At 36.8% G+C, this 23,960-nt stretch overlaps 1 protein-coding gene across 2 annotated transcripts in view; it reads left to right on the top strand.

Annotated features, from left to right (window-relative positions):
* LOC137105939 (zinc finger protein 385B-like) overlaps window positions 1-23,960 on the top strand; it is a 63,962-nt gene that overhangs the window by 4,181 nt on the left and 35,821 nt on the right. The window contains exon 1 of one of the 2 annotated variants that reach the window (XM_067488776.1): window positions 20,006-20,030. The exons of the other annotated variant lie outside the window; for it this stretch is intronic. Coding sequence (XP_067344877.1) covers window positions 20,021-20,030 — 10 coding nt within the window. The 5' untranslated portion in view covers window positions 20,006-20,020. Of the gene's footprint in view, window positions 1-20,005; window positions 20,031-23,960 lie in introns of those variants that run through there. 2 annotated transcript variants of the gene reach the window in all.

The following is a 23,960-nucleotide window of genomic DNA, read 5'->3' on the forward strand; positions in this document are numbered from 1 at the left end:
TTTAAGGTTTATGTAGTATGAATAGAGATGTTGCTCATCAAAGTTTTGAGTGTGCAGATTTCTCCTTATTTATTGGAACCCTGACTGCAGAGCCCGGACTTCACAAGAGTGTGTTCAGTTCACTGGTTCATACTAAGAGTAGGTTTGTGTTGTCAGACCCCAGATCAAGAAACACCACACATCCCAATGCCATCCTGCCCCTGGGTATAGGTCACTTTCACCAATCTATTTCAAACATTGATGATTCAGTTCAGCGACCAGTCTATCTTTTTTCTCCTTCTCTAACTTTCTACCCCCACCTCAGAGTGATCTCCTCCATACTTTGGCATTTGGTTGCCGCCGTCTGTCTCAGTAAAAACCATCAGCTGTGAAATTGAGCATAATCATGTGGAACGAGATTGGGATGGGAGTAGCTAGAGCTCCATTTCTTCACTGTCAGTGGACTGCTGATAAAATCCACCAAGGATTGAAAAAACACCCACAAAACATGTTTTGTTGATGTGTGGGGAATATAACTTTTTGTCATCAGCATAAATTGAAAGACTAGCAAAGATTATTTCTCTAAGATTTAATCTGTCTTAGGTTTTCAGGTCAATAATTACCCAGAGTAGACTTTCAGGCACTGGTGAGGTCTCCTTATGCCTATTGGGTGTAGCATTCCTGATATTTGTATACAGAAAGTATTTACGTTTGACCACTGACACTAGGCAAGATAAAAAGTAATGAAGCCAGGAGATACACTGGTTTAAAATTCAAACAGTCCCAACACTGACATTGTCTTCAAACCGGAAAAATAATAAGAAGCTTACTGTTGAGTAGCTACATCAAAACATATATAATAGATTGAAACAAAATAATATGAATGGTATTGCAATAATATGATATAAATTATATAAAAGGCTGTATCCTGTCAGACAAAAAAGGTTAAACTTAATATGTATATATGTACTACTAAGAAAGATGTGTGGATATTAGGCCTGAAACAATGATCAAGTTGTTCTGTGCACAGAATAAAAAGTTTTGTTTTTAAGTTACAATGATGCTGCCTGTTGTAAATGGAATGAGTAGACTGTCAGGTTTGTTTATTACAGCTTTAATTTCATATCTATAATACAGTCACTTTTTATTTACGTTCTAAATAATGAAAACCAAATTAAAGATCAGACTTCATGAAGCTCACAGGTCAATAGTGCTAAATAAACAACATTTTAATACAAATGTATATTAATAATGTACACACAAATAACAAATCAGATTTGATTTGATGAATACAAAGGGTTATGAATATTTATCATTTACATTTCACTCCAACAACAAATACTATAATATGTGTGAATTATGTTTGTTTCCTTTGCAGTCTCCTATGTTCTGCTGTGATCTGCACAGGTCTTCTGTTCTTTGTCATATTTCTACAAAGCATTAGAAGTTATAAGATAATTTTTTTTCTTAAATGTTACTATTCTTTCATTCATTTGTTTTAAGAAAGAATACTAAATATAAACACAATATACCACCATCGCTATAATGCAATTAAGTTTAGAAATCAAACATTTCATTTTTTTAAGTTTTAAATTTTAATGTCTTTTTTAATCTTTGGATGACCAAAGATTCTTTGTTTTAGTTTGTAGGTCTTTAGGTTTGTAAGTCATAAATAGACAAGTGAATTACATAATTCCCCCGATCTGAAAAAAGATCGGATTTGTGACCCAAGACCCATAATACAATCTGATCTGTGACTTTTTTTGATCCACCTCACCTTTACTAATTAGAAGTCCAAGCCTCGCTTAAAAACAAAAAATCACAACACTGTTCTGTTAGTGTCACTGTAAAGGTGGTGCTGACAGCACCTCTTTATAAAAAGATATTTTGTTAAGAAATGTTACCTTTTATAGATATAATGTATGTGTTTCTTGTTGAAGGTGTAAGACAATTGTGTTTCCCTGAAATAAGTTAATGCGAGATGGGCCAGATGGAACTACAGTACTACATAAGAAATACTTCAACATACTTATTTACCCTTTTTGCAGTAAACTGCCTATTTTCCAGCCTCTTAAATGTACAGATTGAGTAAAACACCTGCTCTGTAGCATCTAGGACCTCTCAGGTCCTAAATCAGTAAAGGCCATAAGGCCATAGGCCACTCTCCTCAGTCCTCAGTCTGTTGGATATATCAACCCTTTCATTTCTCTAATTTGATTTTAAAATCTTTTTGTAAGTGCAAACCTGATATTTTTCTTGTTGTAATTTAAAGTTGAGGAAACAATTTTCCAGCAGATTTATTGTATCTTTTCAAATTTCATAAATTCTGCATTATCAAATCAGATGAATGTAACCACTAAAATAAATTTTTCTGAACATTTTCTTTTGGACATTAGAGATGCAACTAATAGGTATTTTCATTGCTGTAATCTTTTCAATATCATCATGAATAATTTAGTCTATAATACATAAGAGCATTGTGAAAGATTAACATCACAATTTGCCAAAGCCCAACGTGCTATTGCCTATTAACAGATAAGCAGATAATCTTCCCTTTTTTGGCATTCAAGTCATTGAATATTACCTTTCATGTTGTTGAATATATAGAAAAGCACTGATAAACAATATAGGGGAGAGAAAATTGTGGATGTGCATTTACCATAATGTTTCATAGTAGCCATTTTCTGCTCAGCGTTGTATTGTAGCCTCAGCAGATGTCTGATAGTAGTACGGAAACAGTGACGATTAAGACAACAAATATTTATAAGATACATTCTTGTCTTCTTTCAGTGTGGCAAAAATTAATGTGGCAAAAAAATAAAAATTTTTAATCTGTTATATTTTGATATGGACTGTGGGCGAAGTTACCATCGTCTACAATGGAAGCTTCCCCCAGTAAATTGCCTCTGCAGCGTGCACCTTATCACAACATACCCACAACAGATTTCTCATTCCAACCCCCCCTAACACACACACACACACACACACACACACACACACACACACACAAACTTACACACTTACACTTCAAGCCCCAGACAGACTGAAATGGAATTCTGCCTAAGTCTCCCATCAAAGATGTAATGGCTTTCGGGCTGTGTCATTACAAGTCAAACAACAGTCTCCTTCACACACTGGAAGCTTAAACCTGGCCCTGAACTGATAACTATGATCTTTGTTTGGCTGCTTTGAGGTGAAGACAGGGCAAAGCCACCTCCCTCACTCTCAAAGCCCCCAGCACACCTCTGATAGCCACAGACTACGTTGGAAACGCAATCCCTCAGGGTGCTGCTAGCATGTCAAAATGTGAACAAACAAACACTTGGCTATAATAAGCTGCAGAGAAGAGAGAAAGTTAAATGTTTGGCTACATATACATTAAGTAGTATTCACAACTCTTACTGTATATCAATTAACTGACTGTGTGACTAATTTTAAAATACCTACATGTATAGATAAAACCACAAGAGCTAGTGGCTCTTTGGAAAAACACACTGAAATGCAGGGATCCTTACATACACACTCTCTTTCTTCTCCCTAACATATAAAAAGACACAGGTTTGTTAAAACAGAGGCTTCTGTCAACATTTCATGCAATATCAACTCACAACCTGCTAAAATATAAACTACTAGCAAATAGCAAAACATGTCCTTCATTTCTTTATCTCTGTTCCTTTTTTTCCCTGAACCTGAACTTCACAAATGCCACAGATACTGCCGCCACAGTATTTTTCCCAAATGGTGGTGAGTGGGTTCTCAAAACACAAAATGTTATTCAGTGCATTACATTATACCTGCATCTATGTGTCTTCTCCTGGACACTTCTCTGGAAAAAGTGTTTACGTTTGCTCACATATAGACGGCCACTCTGGCTTCTCGATGTCTGCAAAAAGATTCTCATGTATGAAACATAGCAGTTCTGGTGGATACTTTTTTTGTCACCGTCTTATCAACAGAGGGATGGACAGACGCCATGACGGATGTGTGGGAAGTTAAATTTTGTGGTCCATTATCTCTCCATCCCCCTTTGGCTGCATTGCAGGTACACATTCAACACAGCAGGCAGAAAGCAGAAATGCAGAATTGGTACCTCTCTCAATGTGCATTTGTGCTTTGTGTACATGTGGGCAACCATACGCATGTATGTCTGTGTGCACATTCATCAACTGGCATGTGCAGTTATGGGGATGGTTGCATCTGTGATGAGTACTGAGGTAATGTGCTTTATAATGGACTTGAAAAGATAACATTAAAGATGATCATGAGACAAGATGTTTCAATATTGTGATGACTATGCAATAATCTAGGTGGCTCCTGGTAGAAAGCTTTAAATTTGATGCTGTACATTAAAACAATCACGTATTCTTACTGGTGATGTTATTTTAAATTTTGAAGAAAGGACAAATAAAAGGAGTTAAAGTAGACTCTGGAGAACAAAGGAGGCTGCTTATAACAAGTTAGTCCCTGTTGCCCCATGTTAATATGACGGACAACTTGGGAGGATTAAAATAAAATGAAAATTAGATTTATTTGATAAACTAAAACCATACTCAAAATAACAATTTACAATTTCCAAAAAACTACAGGGCCTTTGAAACAGACAGTGGACTATGTTATTTTCTGGCTGGCTGTGCATTTTTTCCGCTCTGCTATCCACAGATTCATCAGTGTGAGGGGCAGTATCAATATTCTTATGTGAACACATTTTCTATAGCTCTTTCAGTCTGTTTTCAAAGCCAACAGGTCATAATTTGTCTGATTTCTCTGCCCTTTAGTATATGTTTTAATCAAGTTTTATATCGCCAAGTAATGCAAACAGCACATGGTGTTTATGAACACAGCTCAGTGGTACAATGATGATCTTGTGTCACATGCCTTTACATAGCGCTAGATAGTCAGTAGACTTTCTACTGACAAACAATACAAGGCTGCATCACTCTATGTATAGTCTACATCTTTGCCATTTTAAAACCATCACCATCAACCACTTTGTGAATCAAATAACTTAACGCGTCATTTGACATTTACTGTAGCCACCTATTCTAAATATTTTTTCTTTTTGTTCCTTCATTAAACAGGCCATTATATTTTCTCTAATGGCTAAACACAAAAGACCGTTCAAGCAGGCCAAATTAAAGGGTCGTTAATTGAAGAAGTCATTATAGCAGGGCTATTCTGCTTGCTGCCTGCTTGCTGCTTTAGATGTGAATGTATCAGGGCACAGACGGTGAAGCCCCTGGACTAACAAGTGAAGATCATTGTTCATCAAACTAAAGTGTCTTGCAGAATTTCTATTTTGCACTTTCAAGTACATGACAACTCACTGGGATATACATCACTGATTAACAAAGCTTGATAATGAATATTTGTGACATTTGCCATTTTCCTTCTGTTTCTGTATAATTGAGGAAATGCTTTGTGTATAATCTGTATTAGCAACCTAACTGCAGGAAGTGTTTTTCAGCTACTATGCAGAACCCTGTGGTGAATTTCATTCAGGTGAAATATGAACAAATTGGTGTTAGTAATGTGGAGGTATGCAGACCCTTTTAAAGATAGGTTCATTTTATGTATACACTGACCCATCATTACATTATGATCACAGGCAAGGGGAATATGCACAGTATGTATTATTAATAATAATTTTACTTTTATTCTGATGTACAGCACAGACTATACAAATAAAATTTACTCTTTTATATTAAAAACTAAACCTCAAAAACTGAAAATCAATGAAGCCATGAATGATATTGTAATATTAATAAAAAAAATAATAATTTTTTTTAATAAAGCTGTTTACATTTGTGGGCAAATCTCGAAGTGCTACACAAACAGATTAAAAGCAAGAATAAAACATAAAAAACACATGAGACATTAATTAAACTAGAGTAATTATAAGAAAGTAGCAGCCCCACTAATAGGCTTTTCTGAACAGAAAAATCTTTAACTACTTTTTGAAATAGTCCACAGTCTGTGGTGCCCTCAAGTTCTCGGGCAGGGCATTCCAGAGCCGTGGAGCGGCTGCTGAGAAACCTTAATCCCCCATTGTGTGCAGTTTGGTACTGGAGGGGCAAAGATGGTAAGCATTTGTGGAGCGAAGGTGTCTTGTTGTAAATTGAGGGGTTAAGGGTTTTTTGAGATAATGTGGGACATTTCCATGGATGCATTGTTGGGTAAGTAGACAGAGTTTATGTTCAATACGGATGTATATGGGGAGCCAGTGAAGAGTCTGTGGGATAGGAGTAATGTACTCATATTTCCGTATAAGGATCCTGGCAGCATTGTTTTCAATGTGTTGGAGCTTTTGAAGGCTCTTGCAACAGATCCCAAACAGGAGTGCATTACAACAGCCCAGCCTGGAGGAGACAAAGGCGGGGACAAGCCTTTAAGCATCACAGACGGAGAAGGAGGGGGAGAGTTTGGCTATGTTTCTGAGATAAAAGAATGCAATTTTACAGGGGTGGTGGACATGTGTTTCGAATGACAGGTGGGGTCCCACTTGACCCCCAGGTTGTTAACAGAGTATGAGAGGGCAATGGTGTGGCCAGAAAAGGAAATACAATTAATGGGGGAGGAATGGAGCTGATGGGGGCTACCAATTAGAAGGGCTTCAGTTTTGGGGCTGTTCAAATAGAAGGAAGTCCTCTGACATCCACGATCCATCTAGATTAATCTCGTCCAGGCCGTTGGTGAGAGGTGATGGAAGTGTCGGAGAGCTCGGGTTCAATCTCACATAGAGCTGAGTATCATTGCCATGGCAGTGGACTGAAACTCCATGCTTGCCAATCACGTTGCCTAGTGGGATCATGTAGATGCTGAAAAGGGTTGTTTCAATGAGTGACCCTGTGGGACCCCACAGATGAGCAAATGGGACCGCGATTTGGGCCAGGGCCACATACTCAGCTCAATTTGTGAGATAAGACCTGAACCACCAGAGCAGTGCCAGAAAGCCCAGATATATGCTGTTGACTGTGAAGTAGAATTTTGCGGTTGACTGTAACGAACGCGGCTGTGAGATTCAGAAGGGTGAGAAGTGATGGGGATCCCTGATCAGCAGCTATCAGAAGGTCATTGGTTGCCCTGACAATGGGGGTCTGATTGAAGTTTTTCAAACAGATTGTATGTTTTGAGGTGATACTGAAGATGGGGCAAGACAACCTTTTCTAAGGACCTTTGAATAGAAAGATGGAAATTAGATGGAATTAGTTTGCCATAACTTCAGGATTCAGGGTTTTTTTTTAAGATGTGGTCTGATTATTGCAGTTTTTAATGTTATTGGGATGTAGCCACAGAGTAATTTTTGATGCCTATAATGAGGGAGTTTATATCTGAGACATAAGGTTTTATGTCTTATACTCTGTATGATGCCCTCAATTTCTCTCACTGTGGGGACAGAAAACTGTGAGAGACATCCTTCTGGCGTGTGGGTTTGCTATTTAAGCAAATGATTTATTATGGAAAAAAGTTGTTTTGAAATGCCGGGACAGTTATTGATTATATTTGAGTAATATTGCAATCTGGCAGTGGCAAGTGCTCTGGAGTAGTTTTTTTGATGTCCTCAGTAGGCAATTTTTTAGACAGTTAGTTTAGTTGAAACAGAGCGCCACTCAAGGGCCCCCCCGGCTGTTTTTATCTGACGAGCTCATTGGTAAACCACGGGGCTGATTTTGAAAAAGTGACCACTCTTGATATTCTGGAGGCCATTGTTGTAATAGTTCTCTAATTCACTGACTGAGAAAAATCGTCGAAGAGTTGACAGATTTTTTTTATGTTAGCATTTAAATCAGAGGTTTTTGTTTTTCTGATTCCTAAAATGTATACAGCATTAATATTTTAATTAAACAGACTATAAAAAAGTTACTTATACTTATTATCATCAACAATTAAATTATTCGTTATAGGCCGAATAGAAAAACATTTAAACTGACTGGTTTATATGTTGAAAATGTTATCTGGGTTCTGTTTCTCACCTTACCACCTTAAGGAACCAGTTGGATAATTCAGGCAATTAAACCTGTTTTACCCTGGGAATGCACCTAATTAAAAGTCAATCCAATTTAGCCTGTCAGGTTTCCAATACGAGTCAGTGCAGATAAGAACATGGAGGATGAATGATTACGGGAATGGGAAAGAGAAAGAGCGGTGATCTTATCTGCAGTCATCTGTCAACGTTGGGATGATTTGGTCCACAAATAAAACTGAATTGAATTTTTTTTTTACACTGTGATTAGTGCTTTAGTGATTCTCATTGAAGTGAAAAGTCATTTAATCTAAAATCTGTTTGGATAATTGCAAATGCAGGTAACCAACAATCAGCCTAATAAGACATTGAACTGAACACGTTCAGACATTAAACATGAATATATGTATATATATATATATATATATATACTTTTAGGTTGACTTTGTGAAAAATTTAAAGCAAAATTTTAAATATGAGATGTTACTGTGTGGAATATGTTTTTGTGAATAAAGCTGGACAATGGAGGAAAATAATCAAATTGCAATTTTTAGGTGCAATGTTGCAGATTTGACTTATTCTGTGGTTTTGAAGTTGCTTTTTTTGCATTATTTTCCCTTATGCTCTGTGTAGCTCTCCTATTGCATTAGAGCATGCTGCAGTTTAGTTACACCTGCGTTGCTTTTTCAGTTTTTGTCACTCATTCTGTTAAATAACAAAGCTGATTTTAAAACAACTAAATATTTACCATTATTGTGAATCACAAGTGCAGAGACTATATTATAGTATATTTTGTTGGTTTTTTTAAAAAAAACACATATTGATGGAATTTCCATTTTTATCCCTAGTGTTCACACAATCCACTATCCATTATCAACGTGTTAAGTGAGCTTTTGCCTTGCTATATTTAACTTTTTTGGTTTGATCCAACTAGTTTTAGCCACTCACAAGTGAATAAGCCATTAAAACGTGACGCTCTCACTGTTTGAGTATCTAAAAGAATGTAATCTATGGTCTGTTACTTTTCCACGAGTTCATATAGCTTCACATATACCCAGTCAATCTTCCATCCATCACATTAACTGTTTATCCTGTTAAGGGTCGCGGGGGGGCTGGAGCCCATCCCAGCTGTCATTGTGAGCAAATGACAGGCCACACCCAAGATAGGTTGCCAGTCTGCATCAGAAGCGGAGAACCATTCCCACTCACATTCACAGCTTAATAATTTAGAGTCCTTGCTACTTTCTATTCTCTATATTATTTAAAATAAAAACACGTTACAAGATATCTCCATGCAAGTTAGGAAACTGTAATGGACATATTTGATACTGGTTATTGACAAATGTATTCATCAATTATTAATAAAATCTTATTTTCTTTGCTGATTCTTTGCTCTCACTGTTCTATCCATATAAAAAACAGTTTCAGCATCAACTTCCCACAATGTATATTTATCATATGAAGGGCTAGACATGACCTAGACAAACGACATAGAAAAGCACCCTGAACGCATCTCTTAGTCATCGTCATTAGTCATCTCTGCCTCCGTGCTTCCCACCTCCTGCTATCACTCCACATGGAAAGCATACGTTTCCCCTCCAAATGGCAGGATTCTCTGTCTGGTACGCCATCGTTTATCATAAACATATTTTGCATTTTGCTGAAGTTGTAGGAAAAGTGAAAATGTAACTTGGAGCCAAAGCTAAATGAGACACTGGAAAGATAAAAGTGCATGTGCATGTGATTAAGATGTCTCCTCAGCCTGTGTTATCAGTGTCATACAGTTACTGATCTGAGAGCTGCCAGGAGCACAAAACCTAAAGGGAAAACAAGTAGGCAGTGCCTTAACCCCACTCTGCCCTGTGGCCCTCTCTCAGTGTAAACAGATGTTCAAACTCAAGTGTCAGTGCCAGGATAATTGAATAGTCTTTCCTTGAAATGCCTCAAATAGCTGCTGAAGTTGCTCTCAATGCCAAGTTTGAAGCCAAGGTTATTATAGGAATTTAAATCATGAAGTGTATTAATGGACACTACCCTGGAAGTTCAAAATAGACATATGATAAGCTTGTGTTTGAAGCAGTTATGAGTATATGGTGGATAATTTGTATTATAGAACAAGCTGTAGCTCAGTTGGTAAGGCATTCGTCCACGAATCACATGGTCAGTGGGTCGATCCCTGGTCCTGGCTATATGTTGAAGTGTCTCTAGGCAAGACATTGAACCCCTAACAGCCCATTCCCCTCCCCAGCTGTGCTGTGCCAGTGCCACATTTCTGATAGAAATTGGGGAGGGTTGCGTCAGGAAGGGCATCCGATGTAACTGTGCCAAATCAACATGCGGACAATAATCCGCTGTGGCAACCCTGAACTCACGGGATAAGCCGAAAGGACAAAAACACCCCCCAAAAAAAACCAAGATTACCTTTTAGGCAAAAGGGTTGACAGCAGGTAAAGACTTTTGACTGATAACTATTTTTCCATTCTTGTCACTTGACTCACAGTCACAGAAGTTACTTCCTAAAAAACCCCATTTAATAACTTTGAGAAATGTCTGTAGAGAAGGAAAAAGAAATGGAGGTAAAATAAAATATAATACAATGTAGGCAAACTTTGCTTATTTTAGCAAAATAAACTCTTTGGGTTTGACAGTCAGATTATGGAAACATTAACGGTTTGGATAAACTGTTTAAGTATCTCAACTACACACCTCACTATGTTTAACCATTAAAAGAAAAGATCTGCTCTTAGCTGCTCCACTGAGCAAGTAAGACAATATATAATGGATAATAACTAATGCTGAAGTCCCCAGTTTATTAATGTCATTTTTAATTCAAAAAGATACAGTATAATCTATTTATGTAATACCACATGTAGAGCCCAAAAGGATGCGATAGACAATTTCTGGATACACAGTGAGGAAACCATATGAATTCTCCACATAGTGTTTATTTTCTTGTTGTTAGCAGGATGAATAGCACAGGAAACATGATAGCCTGATATTTGCACACACTGTGTGTATTCACACATTCCTTGGCACCACACAGTCTTGCTAATTCATACATCACAATGTTAAATATATCTAAAACTATAAGAAATTTAGGTCAAGTTTTGTTTTCGGCGTGGAGGGAAGGAAGAAGAGGATTACAGCTGGCTGCAGGCCGATCCCTCTTACAGCTCACATCTCTGACAGAAAAAGAAATAACACTGCTGTCCCATTGACTTCACCTCATTATGATTAGCGCTGTCTTGTCTCATTGTATAGGTTCTGGTTAGCTGGTCTAAAAGATGTTAAAGCCCATAATAAAACTTAGTAATGATAGCTGACAGGTGATTTGTCAGGGTTTGGTCATCAAAACTGTTTTTGCTTATCGCAAAAGAATTTTACGTCATAGTCATTTTTTCATTTTGTTTATCACTTTTAATTTCAGATTATATCCTTTTTTCTTAAGTGATTCTTGGTCTTATTTATTAGGATTGTTGTATTAAATTGACTGCATACAAGTGAAAAAGAAATGCAGATAGGTAGATTTCATCTGTGATGGTTGAAGGTGCAGCTGAAAGGCTGATTTGACATCAGTGAACATTATAATATTGGATCGGATTAACTAGTAACTACATTACAGTGTGTAGTGGGCTAAAAGTATGACATTTTGCTTCTGAAACAGTGAATTCAAAGTGCAAAGCTGTAGAAAATAGTCAAGTAAAATAGAAATTCCTGCTAAGCCAACAGGCTGCCTCTGGTTAATTTATATTAATTTAAAGTATTAATTCTGGGTGCAGGAAACATGGCAATTTGTACAGACCACCCCTTTACCCCACCTGCATATAAAACCCGAAGCACAATGTGTAATATCAGTTTTCTTTTCTCTGAATTACAAAATACAATTTACAAATTCCTACCTGTTGACACTGAGATGCTAATCTTTTCGACTGTAATGTTTTCAGAGGTTACAATGAACCCTAAGAGACAGTTTAACCAATTCTACCACACAGGCACACTGACAGTGGTTTCAAGCAACTTTTTTTCTAGAAAGCGTGGAAGCATATTTCAGAAAATGTCTGACAAAGTTAGAACTAACCATGCTTGTTTAATTCACCAGATATTGTGCACCATATTTTTGATTCCCTTGTATTCAGCCATCAGATTGTTCCTCCTTACCTGTTTTCTTATTGTTTTTATGTTTGCATGTGTCTTAAGCTCTGTTAATGTGATAGTGCACTACTGTCATTCACGTTTAGGTCACATTTGCTTTGGTCCACGGAGCAGCCTTAGGACTCTCCCAGATGGCTGATAACAGATGCCCACAATTGCTGTTGCCCTTGGTTGGAGTGTAACCCCTCCCTCCAGATAAAAAAAGACACTGTCCTTCCTAAGGTCCTTCAAATGTCCCAGTTTTCCCATTTGTCCTGCCCCAATGTTAGCTTGTAATTTACTTTTCATCATGTTCTTCCCTCTTGTGTGTCAGTTTGTCGACAGCGTGTTTGACAGTCATTTAGTTTTTGGTTTTCATAAAAATCCTCCCTCCTCCTGTCTTCTCTTTTACTGCACCATCCTTTGTCCTTGGATAGATCTCATGTCCTCTCCTCATTTCTTTTATCATTGGGCTGAATGCTTACTAAGGGGTTTAACCACAATGACTATTGTCTAATGTCTGTTCATGTCCGGTCACTAGTGCAAACTCATCTCTTCTTATTAACTGTGTCACACATAGGGTGAATCATCTGTGCAGTATTTGCAGAGAAATAATAAATGTGATAAGAGGAGGATACCGAATCTGCTCTTCAGCAAACTATCACACCTGTGATTGTGCGTGTTTTAGGGAAATGTCCTTAGAATAAATATAACTACAAATTTAGATTTTTTTTTTATGTCCATTTTCATCCTTGCAAGATATAATTTTCAAATCAATAATTATTTCTATATCTACTTGGTATGGCATTATCCTTGTAGGGGCTTGAAAATAAAATACAGATAACAAAGTCAGGTTACTGTGGCGTGTTTATGTATTGCAGAATTCACACATGAAAGGGCATTTTCAACTACATTACCACACACTTGTAGTGTAAAAAAATAAACAGGGACCATATTTATTTTGGGAAAACACACAAGCAAGTTTGTAAATGTGTCTGTAAATTGATAATTCAAGTTGTGAGCTTCTTGGAAGTTTTTAAAAACCAATTAAAATAAATTTTGTTGGAAAGATGTGGTCAAAATGTGTGTTAACATTGTAAAAACAGTATAATAAATTTTAATAGTTCTCCACTCTGTTCACTAGGCCACATGATAGACAGCAGTTTAACATACTCCACCTAAGCTAAGGACATAACATATGAATTTCTTGCTGTGACCTACTTTAGCAGTTTTATGTGGAGCACAAAATTTAAAGTAAAGATTAAAAGTAAGGATAGTGAATTATTTTCAATAGGCATGGCCAGTTATGTTTCTTTAATTTCTCCTTTTTAAAAAACTTAGTTCCTTAAAATCAAAAGGCTCGAGATAAAGACTATAGAATCTCTAAATGTGCGTAATAAGAGCTGTCTGAACTTTACACTACAGTGTACACATCTGTCAAAAGTTGTTGTTCTTTCAGCTAAAGTGCTGTAGTATCTTATGAATTTGATATCTTAATTATATTCTAACTGACTATCATGAGTCTCCAGCTGAGGACGGGGACTTAATGTCAAAGTGCTGCAGACAGATGCTTTTCTGAAGTCAAGGTCACAGATCAAAGAGGGGTACCAACTACCATGCACGTTTCTTTTAGGAAATGTTGACACACTACAATTGCTTGTGGACTTCACTGACAGAAAGCTATGACATGGTTCTGTAGATAGACAAAAGACAGCCTGTATCAGGATCAAGAGACTTCATGTAATGTCCTATAGCTGCTCACAGTGATCAGACTGACCACCTGTCACCTTTCACAGTAGGTGTGAGTGTGTCTTGCTCTGATTGATGTGTTTGTTTTTCCATTATGCATGGATGCATTTCAATTTAGTTTTTTTTTTTCAGAAATTAGGTTTTTACTGTGAATGTTTGCAACTGCTAACAAACTCCAACCTGTAATTTCAAATGAGTATTCATAAAGATTTTTACTGTGGAAATAAAGTCTTGACTTTTTAAAAATTTTTGTTATTAAAACTACAAAATAGAATTCAGAAAAATGATTCACATGTAACATCACTGAAAAATGCTAATGCTTTAAATGGTGCATTATCTATTAATCTAGTGACTACCTAATGGATTTAAATATTCAGCAAGCCTGTGGGCTCATTGAATAGCCTGTGTTGGCAAATAATGCACAACACCTTGCCAAAGAGGTGGTGTGTACGACTGCCTGATCCTGTAAAGACTCCCAGCACATCAGAGAAAGAGATAGCTGATTGGCTGCTTCGCCTCTTATCTGGCTGCTGCACCATCTTACTGCGGCACAAACTAAACGGGCAAACAATCTGGATTGCTAACACTTATAGTAACATAAACGGGCATGATGTTTAGCATGATACCACTTACATAGCAGGGTTATGACCATATGAAGTCAAAATCAGCATGTTTAACACAGTTTACTTACTTGCAGTTACTGAGATGTTCTATAGCTTATCTAAAATCTACAGCGTCTGTACGTGTGTCCTCTAAAACCAGTGGTCTAATTAAAGCACTGGCATGTCAGAAACCTGCTCTGACTCTTTGTGTAACACTAGGCCTAATCTCCTGCTACAGAGAGTGCCTTGTTTGCGTGTGTTATCTCCTGATTGCTGTCCAGTGTCTACAAGATGCATGACAAACCTGTACAGACATTTGTTGGGAACATGGCCAAGCTGCCCTGGACAAGTGTGTGTGTGTGTCTGTTTGCATGTGCTTGTCCACAGCATCTTGTCTTGCCATTATTTTTATAGATATTTCTGTTTCACTAAAAAATCTGGCATTGAGTCTCAGTCAGCGTCAGATGATGCACTTAGCCATGTTCCGATTTTGTATTTTTAAAAACAGAATTAACTGTAGTATTAGTATTAAAAATAATATAAAAAATGACATAAAACCTTTATTGCCTTATTTTTGTTGACCAAAAGTGAATGTGACCAAAAAAGAATGTGTCAAAATTTTCATATTTCAGGAATTATTCAACTTAAAAATACAAAACTGTTACACACAAGCATGCACTTACACAGCTTCATTGCCCTACAGTATGTTCCCAGGACCAGTTGAGTCCAAGGGAAATGTAGAGACTAAGAATATGCACACTCTTAACAGCTTCCCACTCACTTACCTAACACAGTGAATCACTGCATTATATGAGTGGAACTCTTGCAAATGACCTTGTCATAGAGATCTGACACACAGTCGGCCACTCGTGCCGTGCAGTAATATATGCCAACACAGGTGCGTATGTATGGTATACAGTGTGTATATTGTGTATGAATGTGTGTTTTAGTGAGTGTTTGTGTTGTTCTGAGGGTTTTTGCATGTTAATGTCTTGAATGCACCTGTGTGTCTCTGCAGGCATCTCAGTTGTGTGTATTTATACTTCATTGAGACCTCCTTTAAGTAAAGAGCTGTTTGTCATCTGTATTTTCAAGGAACCCCAGAGAGAAATCTTCACACTTAAAAAATCTTGCAGTGCTCTATTTCAATTATACATTGGATATTAAACTATTCAGCATCCAGCTCCTCCCTTTAGGTAATTACAGTTACTTTAAGATTACTTTCATCAACAGATGTGCAGCAGATGCTTCTCTTGATTCATGGTTTTTATCTGCAATTTTTTTTTAGAATGTTTGAAATGTTCAAACACGTCACCGTTCTATCCTGTTTTTCTGCCGTAACATCTCCACTTTATCCAGCTAATGTCCCAACTTTCGCCTTTCCTCTGTCTTCACCTTTACTTGCACACATGCTCCAGATTGTCTGATCACCCCCCTGTTGTTCTCTAAGCTGCTCCACCACTTTCCCTCAGTCCTCTGTCAGTTTGTCTGTCGTGCACCGCAGACATTATCCTCCAGCCATTCCTGTCTGTTCCTATTTGCCATTATTGTTTGTGCTGTTGTGGATAACCCACCTGTTTTTACCTCTTGTCCCAGACTCTTGTCCCATTTTCCTAGACTCTTCCGGACTGTATTAGATGACTGTGACATGAACTTACTCGTGGTTGTTCTGTTTTGTTTGTTTCTTAGTAAAACTATCACCTGCCTTACTATTAACATGCATTAATGAATCTGGCAGCCTGTCTGCTCGGGTGCTGTCTGCCTGGTGCTTCTCCTGCAAAAAACATACAGTTCATGACAGTCCAAATCCCAGAAAGTTTCTGTCATTTTCTTAAAAGAAGTACATTTTACTTTTTACAGCTGGAATTCTTGAACTGATGTAAGGTACAAGAAGAACCTGACAGCAGTGTGAAAATGTGAATACACCCATGGTGTACATTATTCTATATTACCTCCAGCTCTCTTCAGATTTTTACCATTTGTTGCTCACATTTCTTCATCCACTATTCTACAAAATGTGCCTTTTTTTGTCCCTTTTCTCTTCATTCCTGCACAAATTACAGGCATAATTGCGCTGCAATTTGTGTGGAAAAGGTTTAAATTCATCTTCAAACGGGATGTGCAGGGTTGCCTAGCGACACGGCTGTAATTGTAGTCCACCTGTTGTGCAGTTGTTCTGTATTCATTTTCACTGTCAAGGCAGAAAAAACTAAACCTGTTGGCATTTTGTGTGTCGTCTGGTCTTTGTAAATAATGCCCATCTGAAATGTTGCACTTAGTAAATATAGACAACTGTAAAGAAGAAGATTATTTCTCATCTTGCTCCACTGTCCTTTTTTTTTTTTTTTTATGTCAGGCCAAACACGTCATCTGCTGGTGCTGGTGTAATGGAACAGTGATGACAGGTGTTGCAGTGAGGGAAATCTTCTTGGCCTTGGTGTCTGGAGACATGTTTAAAAGAGCATATGGCTCACAATCCCATTCACAGCTGCTTTGCATATAAGAGCTGTAGGCCCTAGTCCTCCTCTTAACACATCTGCATTAGTTCTGCTCATTCCAGGAAGTTTAATAGATCACAGCAAAATGATCTAAGACCACCCTTTTTGATCTGTGATTATGATGGATTTAGCAGACTTTGATTCTATAGAGACAGATGGAGTGTACAGTTAAGGAACAACATAAAAAAACATTACATAGCCACGTAGACGTTATAGTGTAATAGATACAGTATACTGTTGCAGGGAATTAAGTGCAGCTAAATATAGAGAAGTGCCATGGTGTACAGTGTCCCCTTGAGAAAATATAGGACAGTGATTCACATGCTGACAAGTCCTTTTACCTTATTATTAATGTGAGATATCAGTGAAGTAAAATTCCTATTAGTCATAAATCAAAATGAAAAGCCTTATCAGCTGCAAAGCACCTGTTCATTTTGTCACATTTTACCGTGTAAATGTACTTTACATGTTCCTGGAGGAAAAGAAATGCATATTTCAAAAACAACTGTGATTGTGTATTATTCCGCATAACTCTTCGATTCAAAGTGCCAAAGCTTTTCTTGCAGCACCCTCTCATTTGTCAAAGCTCGGTGATAAAAAAAACGTTGGCTCCTGGCATGAAACAACAGCACACTGAGGCAGGCAGCACATCATACAGATGGGCAAAGCAGCTTGGGGGAAACTGGCCAAACAGGTTGCCAATTTTATAGCTGCATGTCAGCTCAGTGCCCACCTGGCTGGAAAGGATGCTGCTGCTGCTAGTTGTTAGCCACTCATCGAGCAATCTTAACTTCAGGAGGCATTTATCAAGAATTAGCACTAAAGCTAAATCAAAAACTTGCAAATGACTGTATTTTGAGGCTAAAACTGTGTAGCAGTTGAAATTGCATGTTAATATATTGAGGTTTTTTACTTCCACTTCCCTTTTCAAGCTACAGTTCTTACTGACTTGGGTACTCCAAATTCAACATCAGGATTCAGCAATTAGAATCCACTGTGGGAAAGTGTTTTGCAGCACCGTTTAGTGAGGGTCCAGTTTTATACATATGGTGTTTAGAAATATGCCTTTTTGAACAGTACCATTTGCAAGCATGTGAAATTATCCATCTTACCAAAGACACCAAAACTGTGTATTAGATTTACACCACCCTTACAGGGGTAAATAGTGAAAGTATTTGGGAAAGAGCAAAATGAATGATGCCTCATTTAATATGTGAAAACCCATGTGGAGAACATTAAATTATAGCTGCAAGTGAGTCCCTCGATAGTGTAGTTTATGAAGTTGACAGGTCATTTCCATGCACCTGTCTTAGACCATAAAGCAAAGATGTTAAGCATGCTGTTGGCTGGGGAGGTTAGTAGAGTGTTAAACAAAGAGGTTAGACTTACAGGCGGGCAAACTATGTTTCTATGTTATCTGCTGTTTTAAGTGTTTGGCTGATGACAACATGCCGATGCAGGATGTCATAGTGTGGAATAAATATACTTTTTCTACTCTGTAGAGTTGTGATAATAGTCATAAATTTGTGCTAATTCTAAACAAAAACTTGCAGAACTTTTAAACAAATGTTACTGATGTTTTGTGCACATGTTGTAAACTTGTCCTTTCAAGTTGACAAAGTTCTTGGTAAGTTCACCAGCTAACTGTATTATGTTGACTGAGTAAGTGAGTAAGGTTGCTTGTGACAAAGTGAATGAGAACATTCAATTTGTCCCTAGACTAATACGTTGTTATGTTGTTTGAGCTTTATGGTTAAAGAAATTTATGAAATCTGGGAAAGTAGATGATGTTTGTTTGAACGTCTGTTGCTAAAAGTAGTAGCTTAATATGATTTCTGTCTGTTTTTATAAAAAATTGTGAAAACCTGTGAAGAAATGGTTCTTCATCAGAGTAGGCTAGAGGTGATGAGGGTATTTAAGTAGTAGTTTATGGTCAGCTGGGGGACTAGGGAGTGCGGCTGTGTGCACATTATTGATTTGAGTTATGATTTTGTTTTCCTTTTGTTTTTTTTAATTAAGCCAAGTTATTTTTGGTTGTTTGTATATATTTTGGGATATGTGTCTGAGGTTGGCTGTCCTGTAAATAAAATACTCAATTTTGTCACCAGGTGAAGCTTCTTCAATAACTAGCCACTTTGGTCAACACACCACAACTGTTCTCTACTTTTTTATACCATTGTTTTTCTATTTCTCAAAAATCCAGTGGAGTGAGATGTTTTCACCGTAGTGAATCATGTCTTGCCAGTTTCTGTAATCCATATTTTGTAATTATTCTTTAAGTCATACCATTACAATGATTTAAGCTTCTAACCTCCTTGTATCTGAATCAAACACTTAATGAATATAATGGTTTGTCAGAATATGTAGAATACAGTCAAATATATATTTAATTAATACTTTAATTTAACATTTAATATAACATTCAATGAAAATTATATTCCTGACTGTACTAGTGCAAATATTAATCCTATCTGCTAAATATAGATGAATATCTCTCACTTAGGGACACTTAGAGAAAATGAGTATTACATCACCAAAAACTGAAACCAGGTCTGTAGTTCTATTATTTACTTTGCCTTGAGGTAGTTTGGGGCCCTAAAATTTGCATTATTGTGTGTGATTTGTTTGAGTGTGTGAAATTTTTGACACATTATGATTAATTAGAAGTTGTCTCATGCTTAATGTATCTCCCAAGCAAACAAATACCTGTTACATGTAGTACCTTGTGTCATGTTGATTAAATGTTTTGAACCCAGTGCGGGGCATTAGGTCAAAGAGTGACATAGAGAGATCGGGAGAGAGAACATAAAACAGCCTTTGTGCCTTATACTCTTGGCTTTCCTCAACCTGGACCAGGAGCCAGACAGGCTGATGAGTGCTGGTATTTAAAGAGCGGCTGTGGGCAGATAGAGTCACTGCTATGAGGACAACAAATACTGTGTTTACAGATAAAGGTTCTGAGCTTGTGAAGCTGGAACTCCTCTAAGAGCTTTCAGTATCGTGAAGCTACTTAACAAACAGTTCCATGATACTTAAAGATCCTAATATCATATATCTGGGATTTATCTACAACCACAATAGGCTGTGCTAGTGTGTCCTGTATGAATACCAGTAAGTAATCATTCTGTTATACTGTAAGAAGTTCAGAACATGATATTTATGAGACTGTTTGCAAGCCATTATAATTATTTTGTAATATTGCAGCTCCAAAGTGTAAAATGAGTAGATGTTTTGAGTGGTATGCATGATATACATTTTTGTGCATGTTTTACTTGTAGAAGTTTTTAGTTAGATGTTTTTAGTGTCATAATAACCTATTTGAGGAACAGCTACAGTCCAGTGTAGTTACTATAATGTGCATAATTTTTCATGCATTTTCTTAATAGAAATTTGCTCCAAAACTCATCTCAATGTGGGGATATGCAAAGTTTCTTATGACACAGACTTAATGACCATCACTGACAGCAGTGTAGAGATATCCCCTTAAAAAAGGTTATTAGGGAGGGTCACTTATTTGACCATTCAATTTAGATTAGTAAGTTAGATAGATAGATAGATTAGTAAGTTTTTTTAGCATTGTTATTTATTAAATTTGATAACTGTGATAGCTGGGTTCGGAAAAAAAAGGACTGATTCACAGTTAGTGCTAGTTTAAGTAGCACACTGCAGCTTTAAACAGGAGGGACTGTGTTGTTTTTAGTAGTAGTAGTGATGATTCAGCATAAATTAGATTTTAAGGTATGTGCATGTAATAACACAGTTCAAACTGTTCATTATATCTTGTGCCGAGGTTGAATAAATGTTAAATCAGCTTCATAAAATTTTGAATGCATTAAAATTAGTCGTGTAAAGTAATTAATAAAGTACATTTTGTAAAGCGTTTACCCTCAATTAAACTAGTCCAGTGGATTGGTTTAAAGAATGAATGAATAATTTTACTTCCATGGAAAAAAACAAACATTATTTAGCATGCTTTTAGCCTTCAGCCCATGTAATAACTTGGAATAATTTGCAAACACATTGTGCTGTAATTTGTGTTGATGTTGAAACAGAAACAAATATGACCTGACCTGTCTTGCAACTTATGATGAAATCATATGCAGCTTTACATTTAGTAATCAAGAGAACCAAATCATTCTGTCCACAGACAATCACTTTTTAAAATTATGGTTCTTGTTATTGGAAGAATACTAAAGGACTCGGTTTGGAATCGGGGCAAAAAACAGCCAACATCCCTGTCAGTGACAATAAAAATATTAATACTACCTCCTAAAATAGATTGATAGCTCCCTGCTTCATTAAAAACCAAAACTGCACAATTGCACAATTTTACTCTATTCATACCTCATAGGTCTAATTACGCCACGTTGAAGGCCTTTTACATTTGACTACACCCTTTAGACGTTGACACTGCTGAAAATTAAATGTTAATACATTGAAAAATTCACTTCCATAAGAGTAATGAATGGTGTTATTCTAACTTAAAACTGAGTGTTTCATCTACAGCTTCACACTCAGGTGCCAAACGGCCAGAGCAGATTGGATGTGGTGCAGCAGAAACCAGCAGCTGCTGGCCAGCAACCTCTTAAAAGCTGTTCAGGTGTCATCTGCAGATGACCACATGAAGATGAGTCAGTGGGGAAACTTGTTGCTTCTGGTGTGATAGAGGGTTTATACCTACAGTAGACCAGTGGCATCAGTGTTTGTAGACAGTAAAACAGTACTTGACAAGGTATTTGTGAAAATCGTTTATCGATTTGTGACTGCAAAAACTGCAAGGCTTCATAATAAGGTCTCCAGAATATTGTTGTATGTGTAGAATATTTGTGTTGGCATAACTGTACATTTTCACTTATTTTTGTAGATGTTGTTTTATTTTTCAGTGGCATTTCTTGTATTTTATCCCAGGGTTTATCTTCCTGTTTGCCTAAATAATACAATTACATTACACTTTCTTTCTATCTGCAAATGAAATTTTGGAAAAACTGATATGTGAGGTTATTTTGTCAAAATCTCAAGAGTTACAGTGACCTGTATACTCATGTCCAGATGTGATGTGGTTGCTTCAGCAACTAATTTGCAATAATCCCTGAACACAATTAAAAAGAGGCGTCACAACAATTTACAGATTGTTTTGAAGATTTTAAGCGTCATGTTGTTAATACAAACCATCTGACTGACTGACCCTCTCTGCTGTGATGGAAGACCATCACAGCAGATCAGCAGATCTATGTATCGGGATACTTGTATTTATTGATGGCAAAAATGGCAAAAATGTATTATTGAACTAGTGATGCTATGGTGCTGAAATACTATAATACTAAGGTATATTAGATAATTTAAACATTGATCAACAGAAAACAACTATGTTGTGGACTGATTATTTAACCAATTTATCCATTTTAAAATAGCTCAGGTTTTAGCTCTAGGGTTAATATCATACAGTATGTTTAATATTTGGTTTACTGTTGGATGGACAGTAAACTCTGCTTGAACAGAGGCAAAGTAAGAATTTTTACTTTTTAAAAAAAACATTGTTATCTCCTTGAAATTTTGAGCTGTTAGTGCCTGAATACTATAAAGAGCCCATTTTGGGAAAACAGATTTTGCGACTTGACTTCAACCCTAACATTCAGATAGATGAATTTCAAAGTACAATATAATGCTGTTGAACTTCAGTGTTTACATCCTATTCACCAGTGGAAAACATCATTATGGATGAGTCTGCAAGCTAAGATTTGGTTCCTCAGAATGGTATACTGTACTAGCACAACTGGCACCCAGAGAAACCACAACTGACCACGACTTGTAATAAAATATATATATTTTTAAATATTTGTATTATTTTTAGAATGTTTCTATATTATTTAATTGTTTTCCTGTTATGCAGAGATCTCAGACACCCTAGAAAACCTGGATTTTTTTCTGACTCGATTTCTAGTGATGAAACAATAAAAAGAGAAAAACAGTTAAATATACTGGAAAACCTTTTGTTGATTTGATTTTTTTTTTACTTTCATATTGTTTCTTTTTGCCAAAAACAAACCCTCAGATCTCCATATATGCAGCCAAAATTAGGGCCACTGAGTGTTCAGGAACCAGACGAGGTTATAAAGAAGCGCTCTGAACACCCAACAAAGTTGGGGCCTGAGTTTGGTAAGCCAGTTTGCACTTTCTAACTATTTATCAAAATACAAACTTTAGTAAATGCATTATTAAATGTTACATGGTACTTTAAACTTTCAAGTGAGAGCCTAAACACTTAGATTTTACAGCACTCTCTTCAATCAAGTAACAGAATAATGAAATCTAATGCTCTGTAGCATGCAGTCAAGGCTTGATTTCCACTAGGAAACACTGGGACCTTTAAACATTGTTGCAGAAGTACCCCCTCTCATGGAACCAGTATTCCCTGAAGACTTTTTCTTTCTTTTTCATCAAGATGAGCTCATCTACAGTGCAAATATTGTTTAGGATCAACTTGGGGAACATGACAGAGAGTTCAAGGTGTTGACTTGGCCTTAAATCCCACAGATTTCAAGGCAAAAATCTATGGGATGTGCCAGAAAAACAGGTTAGATCCATGAAGGCCCCACTTCACAATTTATAGGAGCTAAAAGACGCTGCTGACATCTTGCTGTCAGATACCCGGACACCTTCAAAGGTCCATGTTACAACGGGTCAGAGCTGTTTTGGTGATGCGCACACATAATTAGAAAAGTGGTATTAATGTTGCGGCTGATATACCATACAAAAAACAATGTAGACATCTTAAGTGTCTAAAAGTAAATGAGACCTTTGCATTAAAATTAACACATACTATATTACAATATTGGGTTTTTTGGAGAAAACAAAATAAGTTTTCAGTAAAGTTTTTACTGATACTTTCAGTATCACACAGTAATATATTTCCACATTATGTTACCTGAAAATGTTTTTACAGTTGCTTATTGCACCATGGTCTATATAAAGATACTGTAATCTCTAGGAGATATAATGCTGAGCCTGTTTTACATATAACAGCATCCTAAAGATCGTGAC

Source organism: Channa argus, chromosome 20 (genome assembly GCF_033026475.1).
Source record: "Channa argus isolate prfri chromosome 20, Channa argus male v1.0, whole genome shotgun sequence".
Lineage (NCBI taxonomy): Eukaryota > Metazoa > Chordata > Actinopteri > Anabantiformes > Channidae > Channa > Channa argus.